Here is a 16,640-nt window from a genome sequence, read left to right as displayed (position 1 = left end):
TGGAGCATTAAAATAATCTAAATAATTGAGATGTCTAACAGCATAAACCACACTCTGACTTCTATTCTACATATCAACATTACAACCTTATCTGATCTTTTACATACATTACGATAGATATTTAAAAAAAAAAAAAATATGACTAGTATCTTAAATCCGTATTAGATATTAAACTACATGAACACTTATAACCTGAAACGCATTGATCGAACCACCTTCAAAGAAAATAGTTAGCACCTAAAGAATTCAATATGATGCAAATATTTGCCTCGAAACGAAAAAAAAAAAAAAAAGATTTTGACTTTTTCATGCAGGAATATTCTGTACTAATGGAAGATGTGTGAAGCCACCAAACAGACCACAACTTGATCCCAAAAAGCGATCCCGGTTTATTGCATGAACCGTACTGAGACCTCATGAAAGAATAGATCATGAAAATTCCTCAAAAGACTAAAGTGCGGAAAATATAGAGGGCAATTTGTGCACAGCAAGAATAACCTCTGACCATATGTCCTCATAACTCACGAGGAAAGTTATTGATTTGTCCTACTTCCAGTGTCTCTTTGCCATTTATCTTGTACGATACCTTTATGCGCATGACAAGAGACTTCTGAAATAAAATAATTGCTAACCGTCACATCTTCTCCAAGAAGCATTTGTATATAAAATCATAAGGCACATGTTGAGAATTAGTAAGTCTACCTTTCCATGTTGAGAATTAGTAAGTCTCATATTTTGCGTGATGGACTCCTTTCCACTAGCAGTGAGGATATTGCCGCTAGCTGGATTTAAGTGCAACTGAAGAAACTGAAAATACAAAAAACACGTAAGGAGATGAGAAATACGATAACCATGATTTGCAAAATGTACATATTTAGCACTCAAAATTTGGAACAACTAAACAGATTAATAGGATATCATTCATAGTGGCATTTTATTGCTAGAAGTTCTTGTTACAGTCATAATCACGGTCAATCAAAAGCCGAAACAATTAAACAGCCCCAAGCTCTGGTTTCTTTATGTTGTGAAGTTCTTATTACAGGTTTTTTTTAACCAGAATGGTAGTGCTCAAACATCATTGTGTTGTTTGTCATCCCAACTAGATCTGCACCTCAAACAACACCAACTATTTGCAACACCTCAAAATCACAATAGAACAGAAAAGAAAAAAATACATGTGAAGTGACGACCAAACTCAAACTCACTATTTAACAAAAAACCAATAACTACGAAAAATTCTAATCTATTCCTAAAAAATCTAGACGAGTAAAACTGAGAATATTATTCCACTAGAAATAACCCTGAAATATAGACCCATAATAGGTAAACTTGTGTCTAACTCCCCTAAAGATATGAGAAAAAGGCTAAAATGTCAACTCTGCTCAATATAATTCAACCAACTGTATCTAAGTTGCGAAAGAGTTAATTTACTTTTCTGAACGCTTGTATTAGAAAGTGTACTTCAAACTTAACCTTACAAAACCGATTTATAACATAAAGTTTACACTTTCATATATACTATAATTTGATCATATTTTAATCGATATGGAATTTCTAATATATCCCTTCATGTCTTAATCGATATGGAATTTCTAATATATCTCTTCATGTCGGGAATAGAATATCTCAAGCGTGAGACTATATATTTGAGTGATATTTAAGTTTAACTCAATTTCATAAAATTGACTTATAAAGTAGGATTTGTATGAAATTATATATTATTATTTAATCATATCTTTAGTTAATATAAGATCTCCGACAACTTAAATAACCAACTCCGAATCACACCCAATCCATGATTTATCCTAACCTTTAATTGCTATTTCCAAAGCCAAAATTGCACCCATAATTTCTGAATATAAAGTATATTGAAACTATGAAAGGAGGTAGACAAATATAAACATCCTCAGTATGATGATCTTAACAGTACATGTAGAAACTCTCACTGAACAGCATACTAAATAGCATACCTTTGGAACTGCAGCCTGAAAAACAAAATCTGTATATACATTTGAGGTCAAATTTGTAAAGGTAGCCTGAATGTTGGTAGTTTGTAAGTTCCCTGGCTGTTTTGAGAAATTAAACACCAACCTCAAGGAGCTACTCTCGAATGCAGTTATAGATGGATAAACCAGTTCATTGTTTTCTATTCAAGACAAGAGAAGAACGAGGAATTAGTACTTGGACAAGGTATAAATCACCTACTTGCTAAACAATGTTTACCTCCTGTTAGTGGGCTGGGGACAAAACCGTCTAATGAGTCCACTAAAGGCGAAGCTCCAGCATTTAAAGTTGTTCTAGAAGAAGGTGAAAGTGATGCCAGATCATCTAATGGTGAAAGTGGTGCCTTCTTACTTGGTTTGGAGGACAATATGTCTATTGTAGATGAGTTGCTTTGTGCAGGTAATTCATTTGGTGCAGAAGGCGATCCAATTGACAACAGATCCAAAAGAACATCTGTGCCATTTTCTGAGGGTTGATTAGCATCTAAAAATGCAAAACTAAATGTCAGAGATAATATGAATATGTTAAATTGAACAATTCACCATAAAGGAGACAAAATGATTTTACACTATTCCACATAAAAATCCAGGATAAACAAAAAAACGCATGTCTTGGTTTTTCCTCGGGAAAAGCAAGCTTCACATTTCAATTTGTACTTTACAAATTACTTATGGCTAATGAAACTAAACCCATAAAATACTAAGTTTCTGTGATATTTTTAAAACTAAACAACGACTAACTTGTTGGGAAGTCTCTCATCATCTACCTCATTTATTAGGAAGCAACTTATTTATTTGTTGGACAACTTTGCTTAACGACAATTAGTTTTAAGATGAAATCTACTATGATTACAGTCTATAACTCATTTTGGTAATTGCCTATCGTGATAGGCTCAGTTGTTCTGGCGGGCGTCCATGGAGCTTTGGGAAGTCTCATATTACCTAACTCAACTCTTGGGTATTGAATGAAAATAAATAAATACTAAAAGGATTGTGTACACGATAAAAAGAGTTGTAATTTTCTGTAACAGAAATCCATTTGCAGATTAAAAAATTACAATTGTTATGAAGGAAAAAACAAAAAAGTCAGTTTTATAATTGACCATAAACACAAAAGTGAAATATCTCTTTGAATCCAAAGAAATTAAGTGATGGCAAAGGTAAGACTTCTACATTTTGCTTTTGTACTAGATCTAGCAAAAACTATTTGTTTACAAGATCACAATTGTTAAAGATCCCACATGTTTAGAGATAAGGTCAAATTACAATATATAAGTGAGTGTAAACCTTACCTTACAAGTTGATTTTGTAGGATTGAGTTAGGATTAAAATCTACTTTTAAAAAAATATGAAACAAAAGTAGGACCAAGATATAATGCTCTAGAAGTGGATTGACGATCATCTACATCAACATGCCAGTCTGCATCACAAAATGTTTTAACCATTATAGGTTGATTAGGAAGAGCAGGAATAATTTGGATACCATAATAAAGTGTTTCCTTTAAATATCTTAATATTCATTTTACAGTAGTTCAATGAGGTTCGAGAGGGATTGACATAAACAAACAAACTTTGCTAACGGATAACCATCTTTTTGGTCAACTGATATTGAGATATTGAATATCACCCACCACAGATCTACAGAAAGATGAAAGAATGAAAGGGGGTTTTAACCATTATATCTTCAAGCTGCTTACAAGATTCTGCATAACTTGAAGGGCAATCCCGGAAAGGAGTTCTATTCAAAAAGAATGAAAGACTTGATCTTGAAGCCTACATCGACAGAGACTATGGGATAGTGTACTTTCCTAGCTGGAAACCTAGTGACATGGAGGACTAAAAAATAGAACGTGGTGGGTAGATCATCAGCTGCATTAGAATTCAGGTCAATTTCTCAAGGAATAGGTGAGTTATTGTTAGGATATTTACCCTATTTATCATCATTATATTGTGTTAAGGATTATCTTATTTATCATGATTATATCGTATCTAAGGTTATCCTAATTATCATGTATTTTTGTATCAATTTATTCTTATAAATAAAAGATTATGAGAGGGATCAATCAAGCCCTTAAGAATTATTTTACAGTTTCAATTTCAACTTGGTATTAGAGCGGGTCAATCCTGTTCTAATTTCTGTCTTGTAGCATCTGTCCGGTGGCGGTGTTGTTTGCCGTTGTCCGCGGATGTCCTCTTCAACACTGTCAGCCACGGTTTCGTCACAATTCCGTCCGGTGACCACCGGATCTAGCTCGTCTCTTCGAGCGATGACCACCCCCACCGGTGCTGAGGTCTCATTCTCCTCCACGCACTCCATCTTTGTGCGGCGTGAACAGGCACGTACTGTCACACGCCACCCTCTGCTCGTTGGATCGCTGTCGCGACACCTTCACAGTGGTCGTCGGTCCTTCCTCTCCTCGTTTTGACCCTCCAATCTCCTCTTCGAAAGGGTCTCGTAGCCTCCCTTGAAGAAAGTGGTCTAAACCTTTAGGGTTTTCTAGTTCCTCGTTGGTGCGATTCTTCTTCTTTAAAGATGGTGTCTAGTAGTGCTCTTTCCTTCTCCAGAAGTCCATCAATTACCTCTGAGAAGCTAAATGAAAAAAATTATCTATCATGGTGTATTGCCGTTGAAATGTGGTTCCTTGGCCAAGGGCATTATGACAACCTTGAGCAAGATGGAAGCCATGTGCTTTCTGAAAAAGTTGATCAGTGGAAACAAGCAGATTTCGAGTTGTGTGCCTTGTAATGGCAATCAGTGGAACCCAAACTTCTTATATCTCTGAGAGCTTTCAAAACTTGTCACTCCTTTTGGAAGAAAGCTCAAAGCATCTATACCAACGATATTCAACGTCTCTATGACACTGCAAACAAGCTTGCATCTCTTAAAATGACAAACCATGATATGGTGTCCTTCATGGCTGAAGCCCAATTTGCTGTCGAAGAACTCCGGATGTTTTTGGAAGCGAACCCATTAGAGGATATCAAGAAGAAACTAAATAAATATTACATGATGTTGATCCTTCATGCCCTACATCCCGATTTTGATCATCTAAGAGATCAACTTTTGACAAGTCATGAGGTCCCCTCCATGAAAACATTGATCACTCGCCTTATGCGTGTCCCAGTACCTCAAACTCGGGAAGCGTATGAACTAGTGGAACTATGTGTCATGGTTGCCACACGAGGAAGAGGAGGACGTGACACTAGAGGAGGAGGACGAGGAGGTCAGGGACATCCTCAATGCACATACTATAAAAGGATGGGTCACACTCAAGAGAATTGCTACTCCTTACATGGTTTCCCTTCCAAAACAATCAAGATTTCGAAGACTGAAACTTCCACTTCTATGTTCACCGAGGATGAATATCAAGAGTATCTAAGGTTAAAGTCTAACAGCTTGGCACAACCATCTTAATCAACCAGTACATCAATAGCCTGCATTTCTCAATCCATGGAAGGTCAAAATTCAAGGGTAATTGACTCAAGTGCATCTGATCACATTTCTGGTAATACCTCTTTGTTCTCATCTATTTTCTTTCGAGAAAAACCTCATTTCATAACCCTTGCAAATGGATTTAAAACTTCCTCCAAAGGAGTCGATCATGTTTCCTTGTCTCCCTCCCTTAATCTCAACTTTGTCCTTTTAGTCCCTAATTGTCCTTTTAATTTAATTTCCCTAAGCCAATTGACCAAAATACTAAATTGTTCAATAACCTTTGATCACAAATCTTTTGTTATACAGGAACGTGGTTCGGGGAGACGGGTTAAAGAAGGATATGAAGCTGGCGGATTATACCATTTTGGATCTCATCCAAGGGTGTCCTGTGTTACTACTCGTAATCCTAAAGTACTACATGATCGACTTGGCCATCCTCATTTGTGCAAATTAAAAAAGATGTGTCCTGAACTTAGTGGTCTCCAGACCTTAGAATGTGAGTCATGTCAATTAAGAAAACATGTTAGATCTTCCTTTCCTAAAAGGTCTCAATCAAAATGTAATTCTAGTTTTTCCATCATCCATTCTGGCATATGAGGACCTAGTTGTATCTCCTCCTTTAGTTTTAGATATTTTGTTACTTTCATTGATGAATATTCAAGATGTACTTGGATTTATCTTATGAAAAATCGATCGTTTTGAATTGTTAGCTACCTTTACATATCCTTTTTGAATGAAATCAAGAATCAATTTGGTCAAGTAATCAAAATATTAAGAAGTGATAATGCAAAAGAGTATTTCACATCCTCCTTTTTTGTCATCTTGAGTTCTCATGGTATCTTACATCAGTCAACTTGTCCTCATATACCGCAGCAAAATGGTATAGTAGAACAAAAAAATAGACACTTGGTTGAATCTACCCGTACCCTTTTGCTTGGTGCCTATATTCCTGCCCATCACTGGGGGATGCCATCTTAAATGCATGTTATCTTATTAATAGGATGCCCTCCTCCTCTCTTGGTAATAAAGTCCCTTTCTCCTTTATGTTTCCTAATGATCATCTCTTTCATACATCTTCCCAAGTGTTTGGTTGTGTATGTTTTGTTCATGACATGTTTCCAGGTCTAGACAAACTCTCTGCTCGCGCTCTCAAATGTATCTTCTTAGGTTATTCTCGACTCCAAAAAGGATATTAGTGTTACTCTCCTGAAACTAAGAAGTATTACATGTCTACCAATGTCACATTCTATTAACAGACTCCTTAGTTTTCTCTATCTGTTCAAGATGTTTCTATCCTCTAGCAGGTCCTTCCTACTCCAGTGGCTGAGTCAAATAGCTCCACTGTCTCTGTCATTCCAAGTCTTGATCACAATCCTCCTACACCTGTTTCTCCACATACTGAGATCATCCCACCTGCGACCCCAATGGATAGTCCACCTCCCCAAGACAATGGTGAATCTCCCACTTCAGATTCTTCTCCCTCGTCACCTCCTCCCACGCCTCCTGGTGCAAATGATTCAGCATGGCCTATAGCCCTCAGAAAAGGTACTCGTTCCACTCGAAACCCTCATCCCATTTATAATTTTCTTAGCTATCATCGATTGTCGTCCTCCTATTTTTCTCTTTTATCCTCAGTGTCTTCTATTGTTATACCTAAGAATGTGAAAGAAGCCCTTGATCATCCTAGATGGCAACAAGCTATGATTGCATAAATGTAGGCTCTTAACCATAGAAATACTTGGGAGCTGGTGCTCCTTCCCCCGGACAAAAAGACGGTTGGTTGCCGATAGTTGTATGCTGTTAAAGTTGGCCCTGATGGTGAAATTGATCGACTTAAAGCCCGACTTGATTATTGTGACACTTTCTCTCCTGTAGCCAAGATGACTACTATTAGCCTCTTCTTTGCCATGACAGCCATTTGTCACTGGCCACTTCATCAATTGGATATCAAGAAAGCCTTCCTACATGGTGATCTTGAGGAAGATGTTTATATGGAGCAACCTCCTGCGTTTGTTGCTCAGGGGGAGTCTGATATGGTCTACCAATTGCATCGATCTCTATATGGCCTCAAGCAATCACCACGTGCTTGGTTTGGAAAGTTTAGCTCCATTGTTCAAATATTTGGACTAAAACACAGTGAAGTAGACCATTCGGTTTTTTACTGTCATTCTTCTCTTGGGAAATGTGTTTACTTAATAGTATATGTTGACGATATTGTCATTATAAGAAATGATGTTGTTGGAATATCTCAACTAAATGAGTACTTGTGTAGACATTTTCAAACCAAGGATCTTGGAAGTCTCAAATACTTTGTAGGCATTGAAGTAGGACAATCAAAAGAGGAGTTGTAATCTCCCAAAGTATGCTCTTGATGTATTACAAGAAACAAGCATGATTGATTGCAGACCGGTAGACAGTCCCATGGACCCAAACTAGAAATTAAGGACAAAAGGTGAATTATTCTCCGATCCAGAGAGGTATAAGAGGCTAGTTGGAAAACTGATGTATCTCACTATTACAAGGCCAAATCTATACTTTCCAGTTGGAGTGGTTAGTCAGTTCATGCAGACTCCATGTGTTGACCATTGGATGCTCTCATTTGCATTCTAAGGTATGTCACAAAGGCTCTCGGGCAAAGATTGTTATTTGAAGATAAAGGAAGCATTCAGGTCTCTAGGTATTGTGATGCAGATTGGGCATGTTCGCCTATTGATAGACGGTCTACTACAGGATACTGTGTTATTCTGAGAGGAAACATTATTTCATGGAAAACTAAGAAACAAAATGTAGTAGCTCGATCAACAGCTGAAGCCGAGTACAGGGCAATGGCGTCAATAACACATGAACTTATATGGGTGAGACAATTCCTTCAAAAGCTTAACTTTTGTAACATCCATACTATGAAGATGTATTGCAATAACCAAGTTGCTCTCCACATTGCATCAAATCTAGTGCTTCACAAGAGGACTAAACATATAGAAATATATTGTCATTTTGTTTGTGAAAAGTTGTTGACTAAAGAAATATGTACTGAGTTTGTTGGGTCAAACGATCAACTCGCAAATGTGTTGACCAAGTCATTAAGGGGTCCTCGGATTAAGTTTATTTGTTCAAAGTTTGGTACATACAATTTGTATGTTCCAGCTTGAGGGAGAGTGTTAGGATATTTACCCTATTTAGCATCATTATATTATGTCAAGGGTTACCCTATTTATCATGATTATATTGTGTCTAGGGTTACTCTAATTATCATGCACTCTTGTATTAATTTATTCTTATAAATAGGAGATTATGAGAGGGATCAATCAAGCCCTCAAGAATTATTTTACACTTTCAATCTCAAGTATTATTATCGATAAAAAATTATCTTAAATGACTTGAAAATTAATTTTAAGAGTCCTATGAAACTATACTGTGACATTAAGTCTACAATAGACATTGCACACAATCCCATCCAGCATGACAGGACAAAACACATTGAAATAGATAGACACTTTATCAAAGAAAAATTAGAAGAAGGTCTAATATGCATGTCATACATTCCTTCCAGGGAGGAGGTAACTGATGTGCTAAAGAAAGACCTAAATAGCTCAATCTTCCTCATAAGCAAGTTCGGAATGACAAATATCTATTCTTCAGCTAGAGGGAGGGGTCAAAATATGTGGAAATATTATATATTTATTGTACAATATAGTATTATTTGAAATCCCTAAAATTAAGTGATTGGGATTAGGAATTATTTAGCATATTTGCTCCTTATTCAGGATCTTTACCTCAGGAGATTTATTTCCTTAATTAGGATATTTATTCCTTCTTAAATACCTATGCATTCCTCAAATAATCAAAGAAAATTATTCCACAATAATAGTTCTCTTCCTACCTCGCTTTGTAACAGGAGTTGGTAGTGGAACAAAGACAACAAAACCACCATCAGGAGCAGCATTGTGGGTTTGCAAAGTATCACTTGAGTGATTACAAGTGGCAAAGAGAAAGGAGGTAGAACATTTTCTAAAGGCATGGATCACTGTGCTCTTGATATGATATCTAACAAGAAATTTGATACTAAAAAGAATATGTGCATGCTAAAAAGAGTTGTAACTCTGTTACAGAAACCTATATATAGATTGAAGAATTACAATGGTTATGAAGGAAAAAACAGTAAAGTTTATAATTCACAGTAAACAGGAAAGAGAAATATCTCTAACATTGGGTACAATTCATATATTTGTTGGACAACTTTGCTTAAGTTCAATTGGTTTTAAGATGAAATCTAACATAACATTAGTTCTTTTGGCTTTTGTAGAGCCAGCCAAGATTTTTGGCAGTGTGTCTTTCCAGTTCTTTGACGTCTCTAACAGGAAAGGAATGCCAGAGTTTTCAAGGGATCTTTTTCATCTATAGATGACGATTGGGACAGGTATTTTATCTTTCCTTTAATCAGCTGCTCATGGTCCCTATAGGGATGTTACTTACAAACTGATTGGTATGTCCTGTTATGTGACTAATATCTAAGGTATTGGGTGTCTTGTCATCTTTCTGCATTCTTCTGCTCCTCCAAAAGATTTTTTCTAAGAAAATTGTCAAACCCGTATTGTAATAAACAATGATGGCAATTATTAGGTACAAACACTTCATTTATAGAAGCATTATGATAATTTATAAGATACACCACAAACACTAACCAGACTTCTGAGCTGCCAATGAAATATTGACACCAAGAAGGTCATGAGAAAGATCACCACCACCTGACGAGCTTGGTATAGGAGCATCATCTGAATTTATATCAAGGAGATCTACAATAGGAGCCACAGCTTTGGCTACTCCATTTGTAGGTGTTGAAGCTGCATCTGGCAAAGATCCAGCCCTCCTAGCAATGAAAGTAGCCTCATCCAGAACTGGCATCCTCTCTACAAGTGTAGGCCTGCACGATGATAAATATTTTCCCTATATGGGTTTCCACTTAAGGGTATAGTAGCAATTTAAGCTTTTGAAATAATATATTATACATACAAAATGGTTAACCTCACCTAATATTTTGATGCTTTGCCATAATCAAATTGAATTCTATGGATCTTTGCTGCAATTCTAACACAAAGTTCCCTTTGTACTGAACGATTATTTCCCTGATTCTCCTACATATTGAATGAGAACGCTTTCGCGTCAAATGTACAAATACAAGCAAGATTTGAGCTTATCATAGGCACATATGTATTTGATGTGTAGGGGTGAAGATACATGGATGAAAAAGATCCATGTTTTGTTAGAGATGAAAACACAGGCATATGGGATTTGATCTGGCCATAAGTGTTACTATTTTGAGCTGGACCTGCTGGGTTATACTAAAATATAACATAGCATTCATCAAAAGTAAAGGCAGTAAAAAAGTAAAGTAAATTACACTCCCCTCCCTTGAGAGAACAAGTATCTATGCCATTGTTCTCATCTCTTATAGTTGAAATACGCAGTTTAGTTCATTTACCTTATAACCAAAACATAATATTACTTAAAAGATTTTAAAATATATTTTAATTACATTATAAAAAAATTAATTTACAAAGTTATCCTTTGCTCACACGATGTCCTAACATTGTTTCCTATCTACACATCAACATTGTTTCACTTTCCTAAGGCGCTGCAAGCAAAGTAAACACTTCGGAATGACAAAAATGTCCAACTAAATTAGCTGTTCGTACATTGGAGAAAGAATTTAGGACCAAAAATATATTATAAAAACAAAAATAATTTAGTAGCACACATTTTTGTAAAGAAAGTGCGAAAGCGTACTAACAAATGATTTTCTGATCAAAAGAATATTCTTTGATAGAAACTATTATATATTTTACAGAAGAAAAATGTTGAAAACTGTGATGTACGTTTCATCTATTAAAGAAGATAATTATATATCTTAAAATAGGAAAAAAGAAACATGTACCATAAAAAATCTTAAGGTAGGAGATTGTAAAAGATATTTAGGTCATAAAATTGTTTCCAAGGAAAAGTTTCAAAATAGAGTGAAGGGTAATATATTAGGTGTAATAACTTGCATCTCTTAGGAGATGATCGGGTTAAAAAGGATATTTTAGTAATAAACTCTTTTAATGGAAATTAATGAAACATTAACAAGTTTAAAATAATATCATATAACCAAATATGTTAGGGGAGGGAAGTGTGTATTTAACATAGGGAACGACAATATAATACTCGCATGTCTTAAGTGTAATTTACTCAGAAAAATTCCATTTTAAGGTATAATGTAATAGATATGTATAACCAAATCAACAGAGGAAAATCATACTCTGAACAAGAAGGAAACCGTGAAGATAACTTCAATAGAGCAACCAAAGTCATTGCTTTTGTGGTAATATCCAATGAGTGCCGTTTTAAAGCAATCTCTACAACATGCACAACATCTGACTCAGTCACCTGCTTGCATGAAACAAATGAAGGATGAAAAATTTTAAAGAAAAAAAACAAAAAAAAAAACGGTAAGATGAAAATGTAATGAAAGATAAATTCTCTAGAATTTCCTAGGTGCTACAATATACATTGCAGGCAGAGCGTCTTAAACACATCAATAGCCAATAGTCCAATCATTATTAAACTAAGCTACATTTCTTTCATGAAGAAAGGAAAAGACACAACGGGAACTCCGTAACTGGCTCATTGGGTAAAATAATCCAACCCACTTACAAACTGATAGATAGGTACATGTAATAATGTCTGAAAAGCTAAGAAAGTAACTAAAAGTTAGTTAGATCTGAGTAACAAACATATAACAAACTAAGCAACTAATATGTAATTGACTAACAGTTAGTTTGCACAGAGAAAAGAATATTCTAATTGTTCTACAGTTGTACAGGTAAGTAAAGATTTAAGGAGTAAAACTGTACACCAATACCCACCCCCACGAAAGCTCATAGGGAGTGAGGAGCAGGCCCTGATTCCATCACTCTGAGCTTGAAACGCAAAGCACTGAATCTAGTTGGAGAAAGAGCTTAGGTGAGAATGTTGGAACATTGATCACTACATGAAGAAGCTGAACAACCCTTTTCCAGGCAAAGAAAAGACCTAGTTCCATATGCTTAGTTCTGGTATGAGGAATAGAATTATGTGCAAGAGCAACAATGCACATATTATCACAAAACACAAGAGTGGTGTGAGAAACTTGAAGTTCTGATAATAATGTCTCCAAGCAACTAGCAGTAATACGAGCCAAGCTTCTACATTCTAGTGAAATACTAGATCTAGCAACAACCATTTACTTTTCGGACCACCAAGACAAGAAATCAGGTTCAAAACATTGAAGCATATCTCCTATCATCCGGATCTGATGCCCAATCTACAACACAACATGCCTGGAGCAAGTTGAAAATCAAGACCATAGTCAAGAGTTTCTTTAATATGTCTTAGATTCCATTTTACAACAACCCAGTGTTGTATAGGTTCGGATGCAGGGGGCAAGTTGACCGAACAGTTTACAAAGGGGAGCAAGTAAGCCGAACGGTGGAAGGCTGGGGAGCAAGCTAACCGAACGGTTGACAAAGGGAAGCGAGTTGACCGAACGGTAGGCAAGTGGGGACAACCAGGCCAAATGGTTGGAAGCAGCGAGGAAGCATCCTAACTGCCACAACAGGATGGGCGCGAAGATAATTAGAGTAATAAGGAAGATATTCTGAGAGGATATTCTGGAGAAGTTAATTAGAGTAATTGATAGGTTCTTTTAATCAAGAACCTATAGAAAGCACATAGTACATGCACCCAACACCCAACTCAGACTGTATAACCTCTGCATATTGCCAAACAATCAAGAATACAAGATACAATTGGTTCAGAGAGCTTAACTTCCCCCTACAGGACCAGATAGTTCCTGACAAAACAAATGAATTCACTCCCCCTCTCCAATTACAACTAATTCCCCTTTATATACATGATCCCCTCAACCGACCCCCTTAATTACCTTGGCAGTTAGGTTGTGTACTGCTTTTCTCCTATTATATATCAGTAGAGGCCTAACAATACCACCCTCCTCCGAAACAACCTTGTCCCCAAGGTTGAAGTTAGGGTACTGTTCCTGAAATTCAGCCAGCAATTCCCTCCAATCTCAATCAATGTTGAAGAAAAAAGACCACGCAACGAGTTCCCCTGCAACGAGTTCTCCTGCATAGGTTCGAAAGAGAACCTTCCAAGGAACTTAGCCATGCAGCCATCATGGGGACCGAAGTTATTTTTGAGACAATTGTTGATGTACATGCAAATAACAGAAACAACAATATTAGAAACCCTAAACATAGGAACCAGCCATGATGTCCAATGGGTATCAGCTTTGTAAAGATTAAAAGATTCATGCTCAGTTTAGTTTTCCTTTGTTTTGTTGTTCTTGGTTCTCCCACCACCAGTCTCAAGATCTCTTCTGACCTTAATTATTTTTCTCTCGATCCAACCCAGTTTCCGAGTCTCAATTTTTTTTCTGTAATGATGCTTTATATCACAAAGTGGAGGCAAACTTTCTCTCTCTCGGAACACAAGGTAGTGCGCCTGCAGCATTGCTCTGAGCCCCACTTTCTGCTGCTCGATCAAATCACCTGTCACCTCACCGCTAGTCCCCTGCTCCACTACGTCCACATTCCACACTAAGACCCATGACCCAGCACCTATTAACTTTCGTAAAACTTGTGGTTCACCCAACTGTTGGGATAAAGCTAGGTCGCCCTGTATCATCACCTTCTTACCCCCCAGATTATACCCCACGATCCTTTCTTTCCACTTTATCATCATCTCTCCCATCTTGGTTAACCATTCAACCCCTAGGATGATATCAACACTGCCTAGTTCGAAAAAATGGTATCTTTCTTCGACCTTCGTCTCCACCAGGAAAATTTCGACCTTCTCACAGCATGCCCTTGTCACCTTTCTCTGCCCATCCCCCAAGCTCACATGATCAGGGGGTGTGTCGCCTATGGGTAACTTCATAGTTTTGGGCTGAATCAACCCCTCCGCTGAGCATGCAGATAGTTCCATCAGTTTCATCTCTGGTCTACCCTGTTGCCTGCGTCATCTTCCTCATTCTCCGCCAGAAGCATAACGCGTAAACTCCTCTCCGAACAGTGATGGCCTGGTGCAAACGGACCCCCGCACCGAAAACAATGGCCTTCTTCCCGTCTTTTCAAAAATTCTGGGTAAGCTAAATTCCTCACCGTTCGGTTTCTGTTGTCCAAACCGTTCGGTCTGCGACTGGCCTCTGACCCATTCATACCGTTCAGTCTTCCCATACCGTTCGGTCCTGCTCAACTCTCTACCAACAACTGCTCATCCCCCACCTTCTTCATTCGGTCCTCCAAAATCTTGGGGTCTTGTACAAACTCGTCCACCGCCCCCTTCCGTTTGAATGTCGCCGATCGCTCACTAACTGTTCTGAACCTTATTACCATGGCTTTCTTCAAACCACCCCAAGAATGATTCTTGGCTTTCTCCTTCCAGACTCTAACCCAAAAACCTGCACTACCCTCCATGCTCATGCACGCGAGTCGCACTTTCTCCTCCTCCGCTGCTCCTCGAAGTTCAAAAAATATCTCTGCGTGATAGATCCAGTTCAGGGGATCGATCCCCTCGAAGATGGGTAGCGTCACCTGTTTCCGCCACTGTTTCTGCCCCTCTGGTTGATTTCCGACCCCTCTTCCTCCGTCTTCCTCCTCTCCCCGCCGCTGATTCTTATTAACAGAGTTGTCGTCGGATTGTCCATCGTTGTGGTTCGTCTGCGTCCCGAGTACCCTCATTATCTGTTGCATGTCCCATCGTATCGCAGCAATTTCAGCCTTAATTCCTTCTACCGTAATTTCAAGATTCTCCAACCTTCCCTCGGTGTTGCTCGCCATTTCCGTCAACCCCCCTTTCGATCCGGTAGCCCTTGATTCGGCAGGTCGGACCAAATGATAGGTTCTTTTAATCAAGAACCTATAGAAAGCACACAGTACCGCACCCAACACCCAACTCAGACTGTATAACCTCTGTATATTGCCAAACAATCAAGAATACAAGATACAATTGATTCAGAGAACTTAACCTCCCCCTACAGGACCATATAGTTCCTGACAAAACAAATGAATTCACTCCCCCTCTCCAATTACAACTAATTCCCCTTTATATACATGATCCCCTCAACCGACCCTCTTAACTGCTTTGGCAGTTAGGTTGTGTACTGCTTTTCTCCTATTATATATCAGTAGAGGCCTAACAGTAATGAAAGCCATATCTTAGGATATTATTCAGTACAAGATAACTATAGTAAATAAATATACAATCCAAAGAAATATACAATATATAATATTTATAATTAATGATAGATACTAGGGGATTATACAGGGGGATATTTACATTAAATATAGATATATTCTAGAGAAATATTTAGTAGGAGATGGGCAGAAAATACTATAGTATAAATAAGGCTAGAGTCTAGGGTTAAAGGTATGTTTTTTATTTGTGAGTTTTTGTAGGAGAGGTTATGCTCTCAGGTAATTGATGGAGATCCTACTCCCAATTATTAGAAATAATTGACAGAAGTTATGCTCCAAATTATTGTTTACTTTTGTTTATCCACATATTACCATCAATAAAAGAGATTCTTTCGTTCAATTCCATTCTTTCATTGTTCTTTTGCTTGTCTTGAGTGTGTGAGAGATTGTTCTCGTTACGTCTTCCACTCGGATACGCAACACATTCATTCCAGCAGATTTTATTTGCTTTTTTAGAGAATGTGCTTGTTAAAAATAGAGGAGTTGCGAATGTAATTAGCATGATTGTAATTAATAAAATATTCCTTTATTCCCTCTCACCATTCAAGTTAAATATTATTTACAACATTTCAAGAAGAAACCAGTTACTCACCGTTATGGGATCTTCGACATCAAGCATTCCATCATTGTTGATTAAGAATTCACCATACTCTCCAATGCACCACATTGCAACGCGAGCAAGAGTGTCCTGATGAAAGACATTAAGCAATGAAATTAAATCAATTGCAGTAAGTTGAAAATGAGACTTATTCTTATTCTCAAATCATGAAAAATACATTCTCAAACCTTCTATTTGTAATAATCTAGTTCTCTTAAAAAGGGAAATAGGGAAACTAGGAAACCTAGGGAAAAAATAAAATAAAATAAAATATTATGTATCTATTTCCTCTAATTAGGAAGATTCTACAGATA

The 16,640-nt window shown here is 37.2% G+C and overlaps 1 protein-coding gene across 4 annotated transcripts in view; it reads right to left on the bottom strand.

Annotated features, from left to right (window-relative positions):
* Positions 1-16,640, bottom strand: part of LOC106779919 (AP-1 complex subunit gamma-2) — a 42,732-nt gene continuing 26,092 nt past the window's right edge. The window contains exons 11-18 of one of the 4 annotated variants that reach the window (XM_014668138.2): positions 16,321-16,416; positions 11,735-11,862; positions 10,467-10,571; positions 10,122-10,360; positions 2,224-2,457; positions 1,971-2,146; positions 703-807; positions 1-610 (exon numbers count right to left, since the gene is read on the bottom strand). In XM_014668138.2, the coding sequence (XP_014523624.1) occupies positions 515-610; positions 703-807; positions 1,971-2,146; positions 2,224-2,457; positions 10,122-10,360; positions 10,467-10,571; positions 11,735-11,862; positions 16,321-16,416 (1,179 nt within the window). In that variant the 3' untranslated portion in view covers positions 1-514. Of the gene's footprint in view, positions 611-702; positions 808-1,970; positions 2,147-2,223; positions 2,488-10,121; positions 10,361-10,466; positions 10,572-11,734; positions 11,863-16,320; positions 16,417-16,640 lie in introns of all 4 variants that reach the window. The other 3 variants (XM_014668137.2, XM_014668139.2, XM_014668136.2) reach the window with 3 other exon arrangements.

This window comes from Vigna radiata, unplaced genomic scaffold, assembly GCF_000741045.1.
Source record: "Vigna radiata var. radiata cultivar VC1973A unplaced genomic scaffold, Vradiata_ver6 scaffold_73, whole genome shotgun sequence".
In the NCBI taxonomy this organism is placed as follows: Eukaryota; Viridiplantae; Streptophyta; class Magnoliopsida; order Fabales; family Fabaceae; genus Vigna; species Vigna radiata.
Note: the sequence above shows the minus strand (reverse complement) of the source record. Positions and strands in the feature narration are given on the sequence as shown.